Here is a 23,173-nt window from a genome sequence, read left to right on the forward strand (position 1 = left end):
TGTTCTAATTGCCATCTTTCTTGTCCTGTCCATATTTCTGGCAAGCTCCTGCAACACTGAGTCACATGCACACACACATCATGTGTGGTGGGCACACACGCGCACACACACGCACACACACACATATATATGTACACACACACACATACACATACACACAACTAAAGCATTTCTCACTCAACCCAGGATGCACCAAGTGAGCTGAACAATACTCAGCAATCACAACGGTGAAAGACAAAAGCACCAAACCATCTTTTGAAATAGGTCAGTTATTACAATTTGCTGATTTTTTTATATTCCAATTTTCTTCTTTGTCTTCGTTTAAAAAAAAAAACACAACCACAAATTTAAAAATGAGGAATTCTTGCCAAATCAGTTTAAGGCTTCACACCAAACCAAATGGAGATAAGAAGAGGCCTTACACAATATCACACATGATAAATGGATACCTCTCACAGCCTTAAGATGATGGATCAGATGTCATTTTTGCCAGTCACTGATCAAGTATTGTGCCTTTAAATGGACTTCTTTCTTTTTGCTACTATGCTGAGTTTTATTATTACTGATTTTAAAAATTATCGATATGAAAATCCCCTCCTATTTGGTATAGAATTTAACAACCATGCTGAATTTGAGTGGTGGGTTTCAGTTTTGTGTTTGTTAACTTATTTTCCCCCCTTCCACCTCACCCCCAAGCAAATGTGGTTCTCGCTGGGTGAAACCAGTGCAAATTGGCACAAAGCTGGCCTGCACATGGCATCATGCATCCATTTGAATTTCAGACAGCTGTTAAGCTCCTTAAAGGCTCATCTGGGGGTGAGGGAGAGGGGAGGATAGGGCAGGGGAGAAAAAACGAGGGTGGGGAGGGATTGCTCTGCTTTCACTTTCTTGCCTTGGTTGAACTTTTTCCCTACAAATCACATGATCTGGACAGTTATTTTTGTTTTGTTTTGTTTTGTTTTAGATTCTTGGTTTGACTCACTTCTTGGTTTGCTTTTCCCTCCCCGGTATAAAAATTACCGGAGAGTTTTGCATGAGAAAACAAGACAGTACTTAATGAAACTCAGCACCTAAGGGCATAAGGCAGTTGAAGGTTTTTTTTGTTGTTGTTGTTGTTTTGTTCTTTCAATCAGCACCAATCCCGCAAATGATCTACACTTGGCATAAGGTATAAAACATTTTTTTTTCTTTTGGAGTGGAGACAACTCCGCCTTTTCCACCTATGGATCATACATAGTGTGGATGTTTCAATACTGTTTCTTGTGTGTAAAAATCAAAAGAAAGGTTTTTCTTTTTGTTTTTACTTACAAAACATAGAGAATATCTTTGTATACATACAGCAACTGGAAAGAAAGCTTATCTGAAGGGTTTTTTTTGTTTTGTTTTTTGTGGTGGTGGTGGTAGTGGTGGTGGTGGTGGTGGTGGTGGTGGTGGTGTTTTTCTTGTGAGCGGTGTTGGCCGTAAACAAAACTTAAAGGTTCCCTTCTCAACTTGGGTTATGGAGCTTTTAAAGTGAAGACTCATACTGTAACAACTCATAGAGGAGTGGTCCATCTCGATACCGAATGCCTACAGCTGTGGGAGTGACATACTGCAGAATGTTGATAGTCCTTCTCAACCTCCTGTCTACAAAATGGGCATCCCATGCAGGGTATCTCTTTCTGGGCATGTCAATCTTAATGAGGGGCCCTTCTGGAAGGTAAGGACGCCCCGACGGGGTGGTGGGCACCATGGGTCTCACTTGAAAAACGGGCAAGCAAGTGTCAGCCGTGAGATCCTCCTGTTGTTCCGTGACGGCTCTGGTGGGCGTGACCTGGGTCCCCCGGTACCCAGGGGTCTGAGGCGCCATGGGCTCAACGTCGGGGGGCAAAGGGATGCCCCAGAGCAGCTCGGCGCAACAGGAGCTGGCAAAGACCTTAGCTCGTGGCCCCATGGGATGCAACACACCATAATATAAGAGCATCATAGCTATCCCAGCCACAAAGCTAAGAAAGACACAACACAGTGCTGGCACGGCATAGGAGTCAGTGGTCTCAGGGTTTCTGTAAAAATACCAAAGGAACGTCAAGGCAGCATTCTCTGTCAAGACTACCGTGTAATATGCAAACATTCGATATCGAGTCCGCCCTTCCTTGACGTTAAACCAGCAGAAAATGTACACAATCCCTACCACCATGTTGAAGAGGATCTCCTCCCACTTGGACATGCAGAAGTCTGTCCCACCATGGATGATCCAGAAGGCCATGGCACACCAGTGAACCACGACAAAGATCCCAAAGTAGAGCTGGAAGATGGAAGCAAAGAGGGCAAAGGAGATAACTCTGGATGAGATGGTGAAGAGCCGCCAGAAGAGCTGGATGAGAGCCCCTCGGTAGCTCATGCTCTTCTTGTCATCCCTGGAGTCCCGTAGAAGCTTGTGATAGGAGGCTAGCACCCAAGCCAGGGACATCAGGGAGGTCACAGAGGAGACACCTGGCAGAAAAAAAGACACAAACCCACACAGTCAAACCATGGCCACTGATCTAGGAACCATACCTGAGCAGCCATCTAAGGAGAGGCACGCATAGAGCCAACATCGCAAAAAAGAGCAAAAAAGAAACAAAAAATCAAAAGCCAAACAATGAGCTTATCTCTGTCTTTGTCCTGAGCTGATAATATTTTTTCTTTTGCTATTTTTATTTTGTTTAGTATATGCATGGCGCATAGTTGACAATCTATTGCCAGAGACTAGGGTTGAGTCTTTTCAGTTGACTCTCCATGACCCCATTTGTGGTTTTCTTGGTGAACATACCACAATGGTTTGCCATTTCCTTCTCCACCTCATTTTACATATGAGGAACTGAGTCAAAGAGAGTTAAATGACATGCCCAGGGTCACACAGCTAGTAAGTATCTGAGGCCAAATTTGAACTCAGGACTCCAGGGCTGGTACTCTATCCACTACACCACTGAGCTGCCCTAGAGATTAGGGTATTTTGCCTCAAAAGAAAAAAAATCAGTAAAAGTAGCAGCAAGAGTCATGATAATATTTGGTGGGAAGGTGGATGCTGGCACTTCTGTAGAAAAGGAATGATGTGCTGTCTTTTGGCCCTAATTAAATGCAAGGTCACATAATACCTGTTACATAGAGGGATGTGGCTCATGACTTTTGTTCCACAGTATTAGCCTTGCCCTTGCCATTGCTAGTAGTTGGATTTCTCAAGGGTAGAAAAGGTTTGTCAGTGGCAGATAATAAATGACATCAGCCAATCTCCTTTCCTGTTACACTTTTTAACACTCACTTTTTCTATCAGAATGAAGTCAGATCTGGTATTGTAATTTTTCACCACAGCGGATCAGGAAAGTTCAATAGGGGAAGATAAAATTTATAATCAAATAACTGTTTTCTAGACTGTCATTAATCTGATTTCCCTTCTATCCACCACACTAACTGTATCCTTACAAGGGCTCTAAGGAACTTCCTTCTGCCACATTTTTTCCATACTCGTCTTACATAACCTCTCCACTACCTTTGGCATTACTGAGAAACAACTTCCTTACTCCAAGGATCTGTGATTTTGTCAGAATGGATCATCCCTCCGATGTAAGATGCCAACCACAACTTAGGAGGCAGTCTTCAGCAGTTGTTGTGCATGAGCATTCTGCCATGTGGCCAATCTGGTGATGAGCCTTTCTAAACTTAGCCAGGCTGGTCCTTGCAAAACAGATACATATTCAGTCTCCAGGTCCATACTACTCTAGTATTTTCTTGGACCCTGGCTTTTGAGGCACTCTATAAAACATCCCTACATATAACAGGTACTATGTGAACATGTATTTAATTAGGACCAAAGAGATAACACATCATTCCTGTTCTACACAGGTGCCAGCTGTGGTTCTGACTTGCCTCTACCTCCAGCAGCCACTTGCACAACATCTCCTTCAGATCCCTAAAGTGAAAGAATCTGCTCCTTTTAGGTCAGCTATTATGCAGCAGAAACCCAGTCAACTCTCCAACTTTGCCTCTCAGACCATTTCTGCTTAGCATTCACTCCATCTACAAGAGATTTGCAACTAAATCAAATGAAACTTGGTAAACTTTCTCAGAACCTACAACTAGGTCCCAGTTAGTTCCAATGATGGCAGTGAAGTAGAGCACTGGGCCTAGAGTTAGGGGGATCTGAATTCAAATCTGGCCTCAGAAACTTACTAACTATGTGATCCTGGGTAAGTCATTTAATCTCTGTCTGCCTCAGTTTCCTCAGCTGCAAAAAGGGGATAATAATAGCCCCTACCTCCCAGGGTTGTTGTGAGGAGCAAAAGAGCTACTAACTATAAAGCCCTTAGCACAGTGTCTGGCCCATAGTAGATGCACAGTAGATGCTTGTTTCCTTCCTTTCCGCCCTGAATCGATCACATATATTTGAATTAGCACTATTTGAAATGTTAATTATGTAAAATATTGTAATTTGTTCTAGACCAATGAATGCATGCAATGTGAATTCAAATAATGTGGCCCCTTCATGGGAGTCATTATTCTCACTAATGGGGAATTGGCTGCAGTTTTGTGTTTCAGCCAAGTGGGCTGCTATACCACCCTTTTTCCAAGCAAGAGCTGCCAGTCACCTGAGTCTGCCCACTCCCTACACCTTACTATGGATACTTCAATACTTTTTTCCTCCCTCCTATCTTTCTTTCCTTCCTTCCTTCTCCCTCCATCCACACAAAGAATCATACCATTTCTGTGTATGCTCTGCCCAAAGTAATATAAATTTTGATTGCTGAAACCTCACAAGGAATCTTGAGTTTTATGAGTTAGATTTCTTTTCTTTCTCTTCCCTACTTATTTATTCCATCATATAAAAAAAACCTAGGTCAATTAACTCTTTTGCCCTATGTAGTTTCATTTATGATTTCTTGAAATACAGCATTGGAAAATCAGGCTTAATAAAACCCACTGGGATTTAAATGGAGCTCCTTGACCATTCCTTAAACCCAAATCACCCTGGCTCTCACTGATTGGCCAATGATAAGTCCCAGCCCAAGCCTCACTTAATCATTGTTTGAGATCTGATGGCTCAGAGTGAGTGTAAATAGCAATTATTTCTGTTTTGACCAGAAACCCTGAGAGTCTTCCCCTCGCTGAATGAGTCTTCTTTCTTTGGCTAGGTAAAAGAAGTCACTTTTTTTGGGCCTCATTTCTTACCTAGCCTCAATCTCTGAATGGGTGTTACATCAGACAAACTTTGACCTGGGCCAAAGTCTCCCACTGCATCCAGGGCCATCTCCAGTCATCCTGATCTATATCTTGCCACTGGGCCCAGATGGCTCCAGAGGAGAAAGTGAGGCTGGTGACTTTACACAGCCCTCCCTCACTTAAATCCAATTCACTTATAAGACCTTCTTGATGTCATGGATCCTCTTCAAGAATGAAGGACAAACCACCAGCATGCAGCTAACCTGGTCATAAGAATCCTATTTCTTTCCCCTCTCATTGCAAGTACCATCTTCTACCTATGCCTTCTCTTGATCACCCCCTACCCCATTTTCCCTGGGGTTAGTGGTGATTCACTCCCCCAAATTTCCTTATAGTCATTTTATATATGTCTTAACCATTTGGGGGGAAGGGAGCATATATCCCTTTGGCAGTTGATCCAGTGAAGCCTATGGACCCCTTCTCAGAATAATGTTTTTAAATGTATAAAATAAAATACATAGGATTACAAAGTCAACTATACTGAAATATAGTTATCAGAGTTGTGAACAGATCCAGCCATTTTGGAGAGCAATTTGGAACTATGCCCAAAGGGCTATAAAAATGTGCATACTCTTTGACCCAGCAATACCACTCCTAGGGCTATATCCCAAAGAGATCACACAAGTGGGAAAGGGAAAAGTATGTGCAAAAATATTTATAGCAGCTCTTTTTGTGGTAGCAAAGAATTGGAAATCAAAGGGATGCCCATCAATTGGGGAACTGCTGAACAAATTGTGGCATATGGATGTAATGGAATACTATTGTGCTATAAGAAATGGGGACGATACGGACTTCATAATAACCTGGAAAGACCTACATGATATGATTCTGAGTGAGAGGAGCAGAACCAGGAGAACATTGTATACAACCACAGACATATTGATTCTGTGATGACTAACTTTGATAGACCTGGCTTTCCTCAGCAATACAAGGCTCAAAGACAGATCCAAAGCACTCATGATGGAGAGAGCTATCTACATCCAGAGAAAGAACTGTGGAGTCTGAATGCAGATTGAGGCAAACTATTCACTCTCTTTTTTTTTCCTCTTCTTTTTTGGTTTTGTTTCTTCTCTCTCATGAGTCATTCCACTGGTCATAATTCTTCTTTGCAACTTGACTATTATGTAAATAAGTTTAATGCAAAGATTTATATAGAATCTATATCAGACTGCATGCCGTCTTGGTGGGGAGGAAGGAGAGGATGGAAGGGAAGAAAATTTGAAACTCAAGAACATGCAGAACTAAGTGTTGTAAACTAAAAATAAAAAATCTAATTAAAAAAGAAATATAGTTATCAAAATATTTTTTAAAAATTCATGGACCCCAAGTTAAGAACCCTATCCTCTATATACATGATATCTTCCTTAATAGAACATAAGGTTCTTGAGGAAAGGCAAGGATTGTTTCACTTTTGCCTTTGTATGCCCAGTGCCTAATACAGTGCCAGGCATATAGGAGGTGTTGAATGCATGCTTACCGACTGAATGATCAGTTGATTAGCTTCTCTGAGCTTAGCTAGGCTGGTCCTCATACATACAACAGACAGTACAGTGTTTGGCACATATTAAGTGCTTAATAGATGCTTGTTGATAAAATACAAAGTCTCCCAGCTGGCATTGAAAGCCCTTCATAACCTAGTCCCCCTCCTCCTTTTCCAGTCTTCTTGTACTTTACTCTTTGATCTAGTGATACTGGCCTCTTTGCTGTTCTTCAAATAAGGCACAGCATCTCTTAGCTCTGGGAATTTTCTCTGGCTGTCCGCCATGCCTGGAACACTCTCCATCAACATCTCTGCCTGTCTCCCCTATTCCCTAGCTTCTTTCCTTTAAGGACTAACTAAAATCCCACCTTCTACAGGAAGCCTTTCCCAACCCCTCTTAATTCCAGTGCTTTCTCTCTGTTAATTATTTCCTTTTAATCCTGAATTTAGCTTGTTTTTATATATTTGTTTGCTTATTGTCTCCCTCTTTAGATTATGAACTCCTGGGGGAAGAGATTATCTTTAGCCTCTTTCTATTTCCCCTCCCCGCCCTTAGAACAATGCCTGGCACATAGTAGGGCTTTAATAAATGTTTACTGATTGATTGATGACTATATCTGGCTAAGTCTTCACAGTTTCATCTGAAGTGATGTGACTCTCCCCACACCATCAACCTCATCCAGTCAAATGTAAATAAAAATATATTGCTAAACTACTTATTTTGCTTTTTGGAATTATACTTGCCACAGTCTCCTTATATCAGTATGGAGAATTGAGAGTTTACTGTAAATACTTTTTTTGATGATAATGACACCAATAAAGCTAATGATGATGATATCAGATGAAAAGGATTTAAAATCAAACCTCATGGCTGCAATTAAGCAATGAATGGCTATCTGTGTAGTTCTAGGGCTAAATTTAAGCTGAGAAGATCAAATCCAATTCTGTTTTCCCTTTGGCCAAGAAATAATATTTGGCCTGACAGTACCCTAGTATATTTTGCCATTTGTAAAATGGGTCAGAGATGTATATGACACCTTCCAGAAATGTTATAAGGTATTAATTCATAATAATATTAATAATTGGAATTTAGATAATGCTTTAAAGTTTTCCAATACACTTCTAACCTATTACCTCATTTAATACTCACAACAATCTACCAAACTAGAAAACACATCATAAATAGAAATTTCAAAGAATATAACCTTATTTGTTTCATTAATGAGGGCCTGGAAAGCCAGGGGAAAAAAGGTGATTTTTCCAGGTTGGTGCAGTTGAGGCCAAATTCTAGAGTTTGGGCTGCATTTATCCACCAGGTGTCACTCTAGAACTTGAGACTGCAATAGCTGGAAAGGGTCTTTGAGATGAGTTCATCTGAACCTCTCCTTTTCTAGGGGAGGAAGCTTAAGGGAATTGACTTATTCAGAGCTAATCACTGATTCTCAGCCCAGTGATGTTTCCTTCTATTTTTCATCCTTTTCCTTTCTATTCTCTCCCCCTGTCTCGGTCTAAGTTTACAGAAAGCACCCAATTTCTGGGAACATTTGTCACCAAGCATAAGAGCCTTGTAGGTTTCTTGGTGCCTAGCACCAAAGGTCTTTTTTATGCCAAGTTATGGGACAGGGACTGTGAAATGGCATGTTCTGGATCTGATTTTGAATGCACAAGGAGGGCCTTTAAAAATATTCCTTCAATGAAGACTCAGTCTACTTACTCTAGGTCAAAGGAAGCTGAGATGCTCATCTGGTTTGTTTTTTTTGTTTGTTTGCTTGTTTTTTACATAGACCCATTAGCTTTCATGGTATCCTAAAGCTATAAAGGATATGATATCTTCTGGTCTATTTTTCTGCATTTAGCCAGGACTTCATTTATCCCATCTCAGAGAAATAGTGTTTATCATATCAATTCATTCTCATGTTCAAAGACTTGTCTGCTATTACGTTTTTTTGCAATAAAGCTGAGATTCTCCAAACCTTCCAGATACCTCTCCTGTCACTAAACAGAGTTTAATCCAACCCATTCTGTATTACAAGGAAATGAACCAATGAAAAGTGGAAATTTTATTACGAACTCAGTCTGTTTACCCTGCCCTGCCACTATGAATACATGTGATAGTGGGGTGAAGTGTCCTATGTTATACATTTCTTGCTATGACAAAATCCTGGGTTCATCAACAATCTACATCTGGACCTCCAACGAAGCTTGATATATCCTAGAGTAAGAAAAGATATTCAAAGCGTACATATAGCATTTTATGATGTCACTCCCCCACTCAATAATTACCATGGCTCTCCATTACCTGAAATATAAACAGTTTGGCATTTAAAGCCCTTTGCCACTTGTTCCCAATCAACATTTCCTTCCTTATTACACATTGCTCCCCTCCATGGTCACTGTGATCCAGCCAAATTGAGAATCTTGCTGTTCCTCACACAGGGTAATTCATTTTATACCATTGTGTGACTTTACCCTAACTGTTCCTTAAGGCTGGAATGTGTTCCCTCTTCACTCCTATCACTCAAAATCCCTAGTTTCTTTTAATGCTAAGGTTAAGTGCTACATGAAGCCTTTCCTGATTGCTCCCACCACTCCTTCACCCACCCCTGCCCAAGCTGCTAGTGCCTTTCCCTCAAAATCACCTTGTGGATATTTTATTTGTATATTATATGTACATATTTTCTCCTTGGCTAGACCGTAAGTAAGCTACTTGAGGACAGGCCCAGTTTTTTATTTTGTCTCTATACTACCATCATCTAGAATGGTGCCTGGTGCATAGTAAGTACTTAATAAATGTTTGTTTGTTGTGTGATTGACTGATTATCTGTCTGTTACCCTTGTCCATTGGGATGGTTCTTAGCTACTGAACCAATCAAGGTTCCCCTAGTATGCTTTTTTCATCAGAGTTTTAGCCTTAATTTTCAAGATGAGGCTCTTCACGTGTGTGTGTCTGTGTCTGTGTATGTGTGCATGCGCGCTCCAGCACCTGGTTTTTAGACGTGTTGAAGACTACAGAGGAAGGATAGTAGGGAAAGCCAATTAATACACAATCTTTGAGTGTTACTAAAGGTCAATTCTGTAAGATTCATAATTTATGCTTTCTTTTTCTCAGAGTGGTTGGCTAGTACACTCTAAACCAATTCTTGAGGGCTTCTGGGCTTCTTAGAAGGAAGCCCTAGATTATTTAGATCAGGGCTGTCCAACTCTCAGGGCTGCATTAAAATAAAATAATTATTCAAGCACCTCACCAAGAATAAAAAATACAGTACACTAATAGAAAGTGGGGGAACGCAAGTCATCAATATGACAGGCAAAGGTGCGAAGTGCGAAAGCGAACACAAAACAACAAAGCGACAGAACAACAGTATAAAGGTAGGTGCGTACTGACTAGTCTGCATTGTACAGACAGAATGCATCCCACGGATGGAGTGAAAATTCTGTGTGATATATTCTGTCTGTAATACTGTTTAAAAACACCAAAGAAAATTAACATCAATGAGATTATTTATTAGTGATGGAATTAAAAAATCTAATACTCATTCCATGCAAATTATTATTTTATTTTTTCCGCTCGAGAAAATTAAAACCCACAGGTGGGCCGCATAAAACAAAACTGTGGGCTGCATCCAGCCTGCGGGCCGTATTTTGAACAGCCCTGATTTAGATTTCTTAGTCTCTAAACTATTCCATTCATACTGATCCAGCTCTTTCCCTGACTCCTCCCTCACTGACCACTGCTCTTACCCATCATCTTCCCCACTATTCCCTGGACTTTCAAACCCAAATATTCTGAGCCCAATAATAATGATAGTAGTTGACGTATATAGTGCTTTAAAGTATGTAAAGTAAGCTAATTACTATATACCTCAGAATAAGAAAGTCACAGGTTTATAAAATATATTAAGGGTATATAAATGTACTTTTTTGGAATTGCACAGGGCAGAGATGTTTTGAGTATTTGCAAATAAATCAGTAACTTCCTATTTTCAGGAAACATCCTCCTCCCTCCCCTGTAATATCAGGCGCTTTCTAATAATTTGATTTATCTTTTTTATCTTTTCATCCTCTCAGTGAGGTAGGATACACTGATACCTAGCCAGATTCAGTCAATTAATCAATGAACAAACATCTATAAAGTGCTTATTGTGTGCCAGGTAATATGCCAGGCATAGAAGATACAAAGACAAAAACCGAATAGTTCCTGGCCTCAAGGAACTTACATTCTTTTATAGGTTGGGACAGGCAGAGAACATAAGTATACAAAATAATTACAAAGTAATTTGGAGAGGAGAAGGAAGGTAGAGAGATAAAATGAGCCCTGATGTAGGAGGTTAGACAAGTCTTGAAGGAAAGCAGAGACTACAAGAGATGGAAGTGAAGATGGAGCGGATTCCAGGCATGGGAGACAGCCAATGCAAGGGTACAGAATTGGGAGATGGAGTGTCTCATACAAGGAAGAACAAAAAAAAAATCCAATTTGGCTGGTCTACAGAGTACAAGATGTGAACAATGGATAATAAAATGGGAATGGTAACTGGGGTCACACTATGGAGAGTTTTCAATGCTACACATTAGAGATTATGTTTGATCCTAAAGTCAAGAACCATTGGAATTTATTGAGTGGAGGAAGTTGGGTGGAGGGTGGATTAGATTGGGGAGAGACCTGAAGTAGGGAGATCAATTAGAAGGTTACTACAATAGTGCAGGCAAGGGGTCCTGCGATTCTGAATTTGGGTGATAATTGTGTGAGTAAAGAGGCAGGGGCAGATGTGAGAGATGTTCTGAAGGAAGAAACAAGGAGATTTGGCAACTGATGGGATATCAGAGTGAGGAGCTGAGGATGACACTGAAGCTGGAATCCCACAGATAATAATCAATTGCCGTAGCTTGTCATTTCTACATTCACAACATCTTCACATCTGTCTCCTTCTCTCCACTCATGCAGCTACTACCTGAGCTCTGTATGGTCATGCCCTGGACAGAAGAAGGGAAGTTCAGAAGAAGGAAGGATTTTGGGGAAAAGATAATGAGTCCTGTTTTTGACCTGTTGGATTTGAGATATCTATGTAACATTCAATTCGCAATTTCCAATGAGCAGTTGGTGAAACATCAATGAAACTCAAGAGAGAACCTAGGGCTAGAAATGTGTGTGTGTGTGTGTGTGTGTGTGTGTATGCACACACATATTCACACACACACACACATATATATATATAAGTATATATGTGGGCATGTATATATATGTAAGCACATTTATAAAGATGTGTATATAATAGATTTGTTAAGGCAGGCTTCATAAACATATATCTATTATCTTTATGGCACAGATGGAAAATATAAGGCACAAAGATATTAGGTGAAAGTCATCTCAGTAGACTATAAACTCCTTGAGGACAGGGACTATTCCTTCTTTGTATGTGTTGTCCCAAAGGTAGTGGATAGAGGGCAGGATTTCAGTGAGGAAGGATAGATTTCAAATCCCTCTTCAGTTACCTACTAGCCAGGTGACCATGAGCAAGACCCTTCCTGTCACTGAGCCTCTGACAATTCTCTAAGATTTATCTGCAAAGTTTTAGACTTCCTGGCGGAGGTAATTCCTGTATAATTTGACTATTCCTAGCACCTAGAACAATGCCTTGCTCATGGGTGGTATTTATTAACAAATAGTTGTTGAACTAAATGGCTTAATACCACAGAGCTTGTTGTTGGGGGAGTTGGGAACAAATCCCACATCTCCTAGTTGGCATTTTCTAGAATCCAAGGGAATTTCCAATAAACAGTGCTACTTCGAAAGTGTTATTCTATTAAAGACAATGAAGTCAGCTGCTCCTGCATGGCATCCTGCAGTCTAATAGCCCCTTAAGGGTTAATACCCTTTGTCAAAACTAATAGGAGCCACCTTTAATGAGCCCTTTAGCTTTCTTGACTTACAGTATTGAGGAGCAGATCTGCTTAGCTGATCTCTCTTCCTGATGCTTTCACTGCTTAGAAATTTGCCAGGCTAACAGGACTATGGAGCTACTTAGATCTTTTATCTTAGACTTATGTAAAGCTAGAAGTTAGTGACTCTCCACTGAGACTCATCATTTCCATGGAGGTTATGAAAGCAATGATGCACCTTTCCAATTACATTCCCAAGAGGTACCAGCGACATCTTAATTGCCAAATCGGACGGCATTTTTTTCCAATCTTGCCTTTTCTATCTCTACAATATCTCACCCACATGCCCCCTTCTCATTGCTCACACAGCAAGCATCCTAGTTTAGGCCCTTGTCACCTCTCACCAGGATTGGATCAGTGGCTTCCTTGTTGGTCTCCTCATCTCAAGATTCTCCCTATTCCAGTCTGTCCTCTCTATTTTCCTTAAGCAGAGGTTTGACCGTGCCACTCCCCTACTCAGCAAACTCCAGCAGCTCCCTATTGCTTCTAGGAAAAAAAAATCATCTGTTTAGCTTTGGATGCCCTTCACAACATAGCCCTGATACACCTTGCTAGCCTCACTCCCCTTCCTGTGTTCTACAGTCTAGCCAAACTGGTCTTTTTGCTATTCTTCACATACCGCATCCCACCTCCAGTCTCTGTGTCTTTATACTGGCTCTGTTCCATACTTGGAATAGTCTCCCTTTACCTCCACCTCTGCCTTCAAGCCTCAGCTCAATCATCACCTTCTACATGAAGCAAACTCTCTGCTGACTTCCAATCTTACATCTCCAATCCCCTTTCAGATATCTCCAACTGGATGCCCAGTAGACATCTTAAAATCAATATGTCAAAAGCAGAGCTCATTCTCTTTCCCCCTAAACCCTACTCTCCTCCTGATTTTCCTATTACAGTAGAGGGCAATACCATCCTCCCAGTTCCTCAAGCTCACAACCTAGGAGTCATCCTGGATTCCTCACTATCTCTCACCTCCCCCCCCCCATATCCAATCTGTTTATTGATTTCACCTTTCCAAAATCTCTCCAATCCACTTCCTTTTCTCCTGTGTCACTACCACCACTCTGATACAGGCCCTCATCACCTTGTACCTTGAGAATTAGCACTTCTGGTGTCAGGGCTTCCCAAGTCCTTTTCAGAGCTGCTCATCCACCTTTGGTGTCCACCTGATTCACCCAACTCTTACTTGTGGCTCCAAGAAACTGCAGCATGCACAGTGGTAAACCATCTTGGCAGATGGGCTAAACCAGACTGAAAATAGCCAACAGGCCTCAGACCTGTTGGCGACTTAGCAGGATGTCTACCTCAAACATGTGGAGACCTTCCCCAACAGAATGGGCAGATGAGAACAATTTGTTTCAACAGCCAGGATGACAGCTGAAGAAGGTTCTGTGAAGTGCTTAGAGCTTGGTCAAACATCAAAGATGCTAAGGTCATCTACTGCATCTTGGGCCATCGCCAGTTGTCCTGACTTTTGTTTTGCCACTGGACTTTGATAACTCAGGAAGAAAGGGTGAGGCTGACAGCTTTGTGCAACTCTGCCTCACTTAAACCCAACTCACTCACAAGTCAAGACATCACCCATGATCCTATCACCCTTTTCCTCTTGGAAAAGGAAGGACAAACAACAACTTCAGTAGCCTGCTGGTGGGTCTGCCTATCTCAAGTCTTTTCCTACTCCAGTCCATTCTCCATTCAGCAACTGAAGTGATTTTCCTAAAGTCAATCATGTCATACCCCCTACTCAATAAACTCAAGTAGATTCCTATTGCCTCTGGATAAAAAACCAAAATGCTTTGTTTGGCATTCAAAGCCCTTCATAAGCTAGCCCCCTTCTACCTTTCCAGTATTCTTACATCTTACTCTGCAACACTCTTTGATCTATGATCCAGTGACATTGGCCTCTTGGTTGTTCCTCAAACAAGACACTCCATCTCTTAGCTCTGGACATTCCCTCTGGCTGTCCCCCATTCCTGGAATATTTTCTATCCTCCACTTTGATCACTGACCTCCTTGGCTTTCTTTAAGTTCCAACTAAAATCTTACCTCTTACAGGAAGAGTTCTCTAACCCCTCTTAATTCTAGGGCCTTCTGTATCAGTAATTAAGGTGGGACTTTCTTTTACTGTTTCCTATTTTAGCACTTATTTAATTAAGTGCCGTTGATGAGTCTGGCCTTTGCTTCTTTGAGTAGATTGGGAGTCTTTGATGACTTGCTTGCCTCAAGGGAAAGCCTAGTTTACATGGGTTTGAGTCACATGTTTGTGATGCCAGAAGCTTTTAGGCCACACGGGTTTGAGTTGCATGTTGTGACGCCCTTTGACCCTGAGCAGGATATATAAACTCAGAGGCTAGAGTTTTTCCTTGGGGCTCTCACTCACTGGAAGAGTGGTATGTCACTCTGGGCAAGTCATTGTAACTGTCCACCTCCCCCCCCCCCCCGGCTTTGCTAACCCAGATGTTGGTTTGTATTTGGTCTGTTTATAATGTATGTTTGTAATTTATTTGTATTTGCTCTGAAGTTCAGGGTGCTGACTTTTCCTCCTGAACTAAGTGAATGATATTTGTATGTGTGATTAAAGTGAGATTGTTAACCCCTTAACGTTACTTTCCTTAGTAAAGCAGATCAAAGAACCTGTGCTGGCAACTCCTGTTGTTGGTCTTGCGCTGGCTTTTCACTCCCACAACAGCTGCTAGCGAATTGTTGTTGCACCTTCCTCCTGTTAATTGTTTCCTATTTATCTTGTATATAGCTTGCTATGTATGTACATATGTATATATGTATGTATGTATGTGTGTGTGTGTGTGTATATATATATATATTTGCATGTTATTTCCCCCATCAGATTATAAATTCCTTGAGGGCAGGGACAGAATTTTGCTTTTCTTGTTATGTCCAGGGCTTAGCATAGTGCCAGGCACATAGTAGGCACTTAATAAATGTTTACTGAATTACTGAATTCTTGCCCTCAACTGCTCGTATCATTCTACCCTAAATTACAAAAGATCAAATGAAATAATGTATAAATTGCTTTGCAAACCTTAAGGAGCTATATAAATGCTACCTATTGTTATTATCAGCTTATTTTTATTCTGTATACATGATATATGTATATGTTGTATCCCCAATAGACTGTGAGCTCCTTGAGAGCAGAAATATTACCGTTTGTTGATTGATTTATCCTTCTCTAAAGAAATTTCTATGAATATCATCCTAATTTCCTTAAAGCATGGAGCCAGTAATTATTCACTTTCACTAAATCCAGTAGTCTTTGTAGCCTTAAAACAGTAGACATTTTTAGACTTACTCTTCCTTCCTGTTCTGTCTCATGGTTCTGCCGTGATTTCTCCAAACTACACATATTTTGTTCTCTAACTTCTGTCTTGGCACTCAGTCCCTTATTCATTTCTATAAATACTTAAACATCCTTACACATTCATTCTACCAACTTGCTATTTATCGTGGAGAATTTCTTGACTGAATTAAGAAAAAGGCTCCTAATAGTTGGCCAATGAGATTTTCCCTGGAAAGAATCAATGTCAGAACTTCTTATGTTTGAAAGATATCGTAGGGTAGTAGGTAGACCTTTTTATAGAGTCAGAAAGACCCGTTTCAGGATGTTTTGAAGTTAAAATGAAATTATGTATATATATAATTTTTATCAAATATCTTCCATTTTCAAGGAGAGAGGAGGGGAGGAAGGGAGAGAATTTGAAACTCAGAATTTCAAAAAATGAATGTTAAAAATTGGTTTGACATGTAATTGAGGAAAAATAAATTCAATAAAATAAAAAAAACAAAAATGAAATGATGTATAATAAAATCTTTTCAAACCTTAAAGCATTACATAAATGTCAGTTGTGTAGTTGTAATAAAATGTAGGCAGTGAAATTAATTCCTTGGTTTGTGCTTTCACTGCCTGTATGCTCATATGCAGTTTACTTGTTTATTTGCAAACATTTCAGAGACCGGCACTACGAAGACATAGCTTTAGTATTCTTTTTTGGGATAGGACCAGATCGAAATGGGAATGGCTACGCAACTGGAAAACAGGTTAAGTTTTACCGAGCGGAGCTACTAATATTGGGATACGAATGACTTATCCAGAAACACACACACACACACACACACACACACACATACACACACACACACAATTATAAACAGGAGAATGAACAGCTCTTCATCTCTACTTAGTTTATAAGTCTATAAAAACTGCCTTGGGAAAGATTTAGGTCTGGTTTAGGAAATGTTTATCTGATTGTAAGGTTATTGAGAGAGCTTGTGGAAATTCTTTTCAATGGGAATCTAAGCCAAGAATAGGCCAACCATGCAAATTGTTTGTGCCTCAACTTAAAACCAAACAAGGCTTTTTCCCCCTTAAGAGGATGAGAGGAGAGCGTGAAGCTGAAGAGCCTAAGAAAAGGGAATTTAAGTTAATTTTTTAAAAGTCCCATGAGTATATCATCTGGTTGCTATATTAAAGCATCATCTATATCAGGGCTGTGCAAAATGTGGCCCTCAGTGTTATTTATGTGGCCACCTACAAGCACAGAAATTTACATAAATACTTTAGTAAATGAAGCCGAGCTACTGCAGAGCTCTCACTAAAATGGCAAATCAAAATATATTGTCTATTGTTTCAATAAAAACCTAAGGCTGGACAGCCCTGATCTGTATTATAATTATATACATATGTACATATGTATATACATACATATGTGTATATATATATATATATATATATATGATATAAAAACATGACTCCATGTGTGAGGCAGGACATCTGTGGTTGTCAGTGCATAGAGCATGTCTAGACAATTGTATGGGCAAGACCACTGCTTGGGGCTGGAGAATATACACATGTTGTAGACCAAGGAAATTTTGGTGGGCCAAACCATTTCTTTGGAGTACTTGCAAGGTTGGGCTAGATTACTACCTGTATACACCTTGCTAGGGAATAGAACACCCCTGGAATGCTAGATTATCCCTCCTAGTCTAACTCTCTCCCTGCTATCTCTTAAGTGGGCACATATAATCCTGTGAGTAACTAAGGGAGAAGAAATAAAGTCAGTGGTCTCCCTATGGCCTGACCCCCTAATTTCCTACCAGATGCAAGGTAGACCCTGAGGACATACATCTGGAAGATTTTAAAGGATGCTTTTTAGGAAGGCAGAAAGAGCCTCCAATACTAGATCAATACAAGGAACCTAAGGGTCTGAATATATCAGCAGGAAGTTTGAAGGTGTAGTACTTAGCATATCACATGGCCTAAATACTGTTATGTTCCTTTAAAACTGAAAAAAAAATGCCTATAAAGGTGAAAGATTCCATTTCCTTTTCTCTTTAAAATTGTTCTTTAGAAAAAAAATAAAAGATTCCAAAGAGTTTTCCAGGTGAACCAGGTGGCATAGTAAGTATTCAGCAGGTGACACAAATCTCCTCAGCACCGGGCTATAAAGCATAGTTGCCTGTGATTCGGCATTTGGAAAGGCTGTGACATCTTCTCTCCTGGAGATCTTTAAAAGGGGACTTCTTTATCTCTGCCTTTGGCTTGGAGTAGGGAGAGGAAGCAGCTGGCTGCTTCTGGCCTACTTAGAAGGGTTGAGGGCAGTCAGAGGGCAATGACTTAGTTGGTCAAGGGAGGTAGGGAGCTAGCTAGGCAGTTCCTAGGGCTGAACAGCATGCCTTTCTGGTTTGAAAGAGAAATTGGGAGTCCTGATCTCAATCCTTTTTTTTTCACTTCAGAAGATAGAGAAGCAAGTATTTGGTCATGATAAGGAAGGAAGATTCCCAACAAGCCAAGGGATCGAGTATCCTCTTGTGGACCTCTAAAATGTTATTTCCTTTTTTTTATCATTAACTGCTTACTGGACATCCCCAACTGGATGTTCCATAGATGTCCCATAGGCATCTCAAACCCCAAATGTCTAAAAGAGAATTCATTATCTTTTCCTCTAAAGCTACCCTTCCTCCTAACTTCTCTTACTTCTGTTGAGGGTACCCTGATACTTCCAGTCTCCAAGATCCACATCCATGGAGACATCCTGGATTCTTCATTCTTTGTCACCTTTCAAGTACAATCAATTGCCAAGTTTTATCCATTCTACCTCCACAACATTTCTTACATCTGGCCACTTCCCTCCATCCACCTGGCCATCATCCTAGTTCAGGTCCTTCTTCAACACTCACTTGGACTATTACAAAAGCCTCCTAATTGGTCTCCCTATTTCCAGTCTCAACCCTTTCTTTTTCCTTCCTTTCCCTTCCCTCTCTCCTTCCCTTCCCTTCCTTTCCTTTCTGCTCCTTTCCACTTCTTTTGATACTAGGTCTCCCTATCTTGCCTAGGCTGGAAGTACAAAGGCCACTCACAGGCCTGACCCCACTGCTAACTGACACTGACATTTTAACCTGTTGTGATTTCCCAGCCTGGGCCAGCTCACCCCTCCTTAGGAAGCCTGGTGGCGCTCCACTCCAGGGGGCTTGCCATATTGATTCTGGACTTAGTTAGATACCTGACTGGCATCTCAGAACTCCTAAAATCCTGTGAGGCACTAGCCTCCCCCAGTAGTAGAAATGACAGGCATGGGCCATCCTGCTTGAAGGCCTCTCCCCCTTCCAATCTATCCTCCACAGGGCTTCCAAATTGATATTCTCAAAACAGGAATCTGACCATATCACTCCCCTGCTCAAGACTCTTCAATGGCTTCCCTTCTGACTCCAGGATAAAAAAAATCCTCTGTTTGGCACTTAAAGCCTTTCACAATTTGGCTCTAGCCTGGAGACAGTGAGTGCGGCACAGTTAAAAGAAAACTGGCCACTCTCAAATAGTTTGTATTTAATATGCACACATATGCATTTACTTCTCTGTAACCATGTTATGTCCCTTCAATAGATTAACTATATTATACAGGGGTGGGGAACCTGGGGCCTCAAGACCACATGTGGCCCTCTAGGGCCTCAAGTGTGGCCCTGTGACTGAATCCAAACTTCACAGATAAAATCCCCTTAATAAAAGGATTTGTTCTGTAAAACTTGGGCTCAGTCAAAAGGCCGTACTCACGGACCTAGAAGGCCACATTTGGCCTCAAGGCCCCATGCTCCCCACCCCTGGACTATAATCTCCTTGAGGGCAGATATATTTTTGTCTTCAGAGTGCTTAGCACACTATCTTGCATTTAGGAGACTCAATAAATGCTTCTTGAATAAATTCTGTATTGAGTTTGCATCACTGACAGGTGACATATGGTGTTTACAAACTATTACTATTCGTGTGTTATCAAAACATAAAACCCTAAAAGCTAAAATAAATGAATCTGGCTTCTAAATTTGAGGGCTGGCTCCTAGATCCAAAAGCAAGTTTATTCAGCCCTGGGGGAAAGTGTTGTCTGGACTTCAGGACTCAAATATAGGCTCTGTGATATTTTAAAAAGCTGATCACTTTTTCCACTTTGTTTTCTAGACTAATTGAATTCTGTTCAGTGGATAGGTGGAAATTAATTCATTTCCTTTCTGCTCATTGTTTTGACTACTCAAGTGGGCAGCATCTCGGTAATGGTGATTATGGAGTAATCAGTAATTGACTTTGAAGCATCCTTTCTCAGCCACCACAATGAATGCTGCCCTGTTTTACATCCATAGTCGTCACAGAAGACCGGCATTCTAGCCTTCTTCCAAGCATACACTCATTCTCTGCAAGGAGGATATTTTTGGATGTTCACTACAGGCAGAGCAAGGCCTGAGGCTATGGACAATATTTGAATTTTGTTTATTAAATCAACAGTTGGATTAGTGCAAGTCTACTGGGCAGCAGTCATTTGTTCAGGCAAAATGGAATGACCAAAGGCAGAGCACGATGACCTGGTCCCTACAGTGACTGCCTCTCCACCTAGACACAGGCCCGCCGGCAAAGTCAGAGAGCTAGTGTGACTGTAAAGTGGTGAGGAAGATTTTCATAAACCATGCCAGAAAACCAGTGTCATTACTTTACAGTCACATTCAAGCCTTTGTCATTGCTCTGTCATTTTCCATTGTGTCCAACTCTTCATGACCCATCCTACGATATCACTAAAAGGTTAGCTCTTTCCTTAGGAAGAACTGACAGGTCCAATTGAGTCTAGCATCCTTAGCATTTTTGTTAATAACTTTGATAAAGTTTAGATGACGCGCTTATCAAATTTACAGATGACACAAAGTTAGGAGGGACAAACTAAAACACCAGTAACAGTCAGGAACCCCAAAGTTGCAATCATACAATGTCATCCGCAAACCACAGCATCTATAGAAGCCCTTCTTCCACCTGGACTTCGCACGGACAGTGGTGAATACCTTTGGCAGCCAGTTTGTGCCCAGCTTGATAATAACCAGAGGGCTGTCAAACACCAGGTCCAGTATTCTAGTCGCTATGACATGATACCAAATAGTGGGGACATGATTATTAGCAGATCAGAGCCCCAGAAGGTTCCTGGAAACACCTGTGGTAACCTTCATTCTGATCCATCGCCGAGCAGATTCTATCTTAGGTACATTATTTGTATTAGAATAACCAGAAGTAACTCAAGTAGTCCAAGAACTACTGAAAGAACTAAACTATCCACTGGAGGAAGTCTCAGGCCGGACGAGCTTTAATTCAGACATAATAATAATAATAATAATATCAGCAAAAATGACAGCTAACGTTTCTATTGTGTTCACTGTGTGCCTGGCACTGTGTCTAAGCACTACACAATTATTGTCTTGTTTGATCCTCATGACAGTCCTGGGAGGTGGGCGCTATACTTATCCCTATTTTATAGATGAGGAAACTGAAGCTAACAGAGGCAGACTTGCCCAGGGTCACACAACTAGTGGTCTGAGGCCAGATTAGAACTCGGGTATTCCAGACTGCTGGTCTGGCACTCTATCCACGGTACCATGTAGCTGTCTATAGCTGAAACAGAACCAGGATGTATTATGCTGGGCTTCATACCATTTGGTGGACAATACCCTGTTGATTATGAACCATCCTTAACATCTCTGGCCTTTGCCTTGCACAATTGTTGTCACATATACATAAAGAACTATGGAAATGTAGCTCAGTGACAAATGGCTAATAAGCAGATTGAAGAAAAATAGTTACCAACAATAGCGTAACTAGGGCAAACTGGCAAGGCAGGGGCTTTGGGGTACACTTAAGATGGAAAGGCCCAGAGTGTACCTCATGTCCTGGAAACCCCTCTGACATGTTCCAGCTGCTGAGCCTCTTCATTTCATACAGATATTCCAGACGTTAATTAACTTTGAATGGGAGGATGTTAAGGAGGAAAAAATTACAAGGACTGGACAATACACAGCAGGAGTTAGTTTTAGACCAAGAATACATGAATAGTATGGCAGTGGACATTACTGGCTGGCCCCTTCTTACTTAACCAAAAACTTGGTTTTAATTCTTTTTGCTTTTTTTGTGAAAGAATAAAATCCAAGACATAGAACTGAATCCAGTAGGATTAATTCTTTTCACACAGTGACACAATCAAGAATCTCAGATCACTGTGACCACCATGATGTAATCATTAGAGTACTTCAGTGGCTCTTAATGGTGTGGATATTCTCTCCCCAATAATGCAGAATGAACCTTAACCTGAATGACTATTACTCACATCCTTCTGTGAATCTACCATAGGGGATCTCCTATAGGACCTTTATTTAGGTCTTTTAATACTTAGTAAACACCAGATGCAACCATTGGGATGTGCATTAGGTTGTGAGCTCCTTGAGGGCAGAAACTATTTTTGCCTTTCTTTGTAATTCCCAGCACTTACTATAGTTCCTGGTACCTAGTAGGCGTTTAATAAATGTTTGTTGATGTCTTGACTTGATTTGCAATCTGCTATCTGTACCCCATCACGAAAATATACCTTAGGTTTCTCTACCACACAAAGAAAAAAAAAAATGCTGCATTGTTCTTTCTTTGTCACGGAGAATACCTAAGACTTCAATGTCTTATCTAAGGTCAAAACAAAAGTTGGTTTGTCATGGGCAAGAGCAGAACCCAAGACTCCTAACTCCAGTATGGTGCTCTGACCACTAGTTAACAGTTTCTGAAGGGCATACAAGCATTTGTGGTCTGCCAAAACTTATTATCAAACTGGAAATTGTTAATAGCTTCATGGTCAGACTGTGACAAATGGCTGGCAGTGACCTTCACGGCTTTCTTTCTCCTATGCAATAATAAAGCTGTGACTGTTGCAGTTGGATTACTGAGCAGTCAGTCTGAATATTTTCATGACGGGCTAATCTTATTTCCTTTTTTGACAGGGTTACTCGACTGAGAGGCTAAGGTAATGACATATGTGTAGTTTACCTGGATTTTGGCAAAGGGTTCCATAAAGTTTCTCATGCTATTCTTGTGGTAAAGATGATGAGATATGGGCTAGCTGATAGTATGGCAGATGAATTCTAAATTTGTTGGATGGCTGGACCCAAAGAGTAATCATTGACACTTTGGCATCAACTGGGAAGAAACTTTCTAGTGGAGTACCCTAG

General features: G+C 40.8%; 1 protein-coding gene across 1 annotated transcript in view; it reads right to left on the reverse strand.

The window, feature by feature from the left end:
- Positions 1–1,507: 1,507 nt before the first annotated feature.
- The window catches only part of XKR6 (XK related 6), a 423,464-nt gene continuing 401,798 nt past the window's right edge, over positions 1,508–23,173 (reverse strand). The window contains exon 3 of the mRNA XM_036751692.1: positions 1,508–2,472. Coding sequence (XP_036607587.1) covers positions 1,508–2,472 — 965 coding nt within the window. The remainder of the gene's footprint in view (positions 2,473–23,173) is intronic.

Source organism: Trichosurus vulpecula, chromosome 3 (assembly GCF_011100635.1).
Source record: "Trichosurus vulpecula isolate mTriVul1 chromosome 3, mTriVul1.pri, whole genome shotgun sequence".
NCBI lineage: Eukaryota > Metazoa > Chordata > Mammalia > Diprotodontia > Phalangeridae > Trichosurus > Trichosurus vulpecula.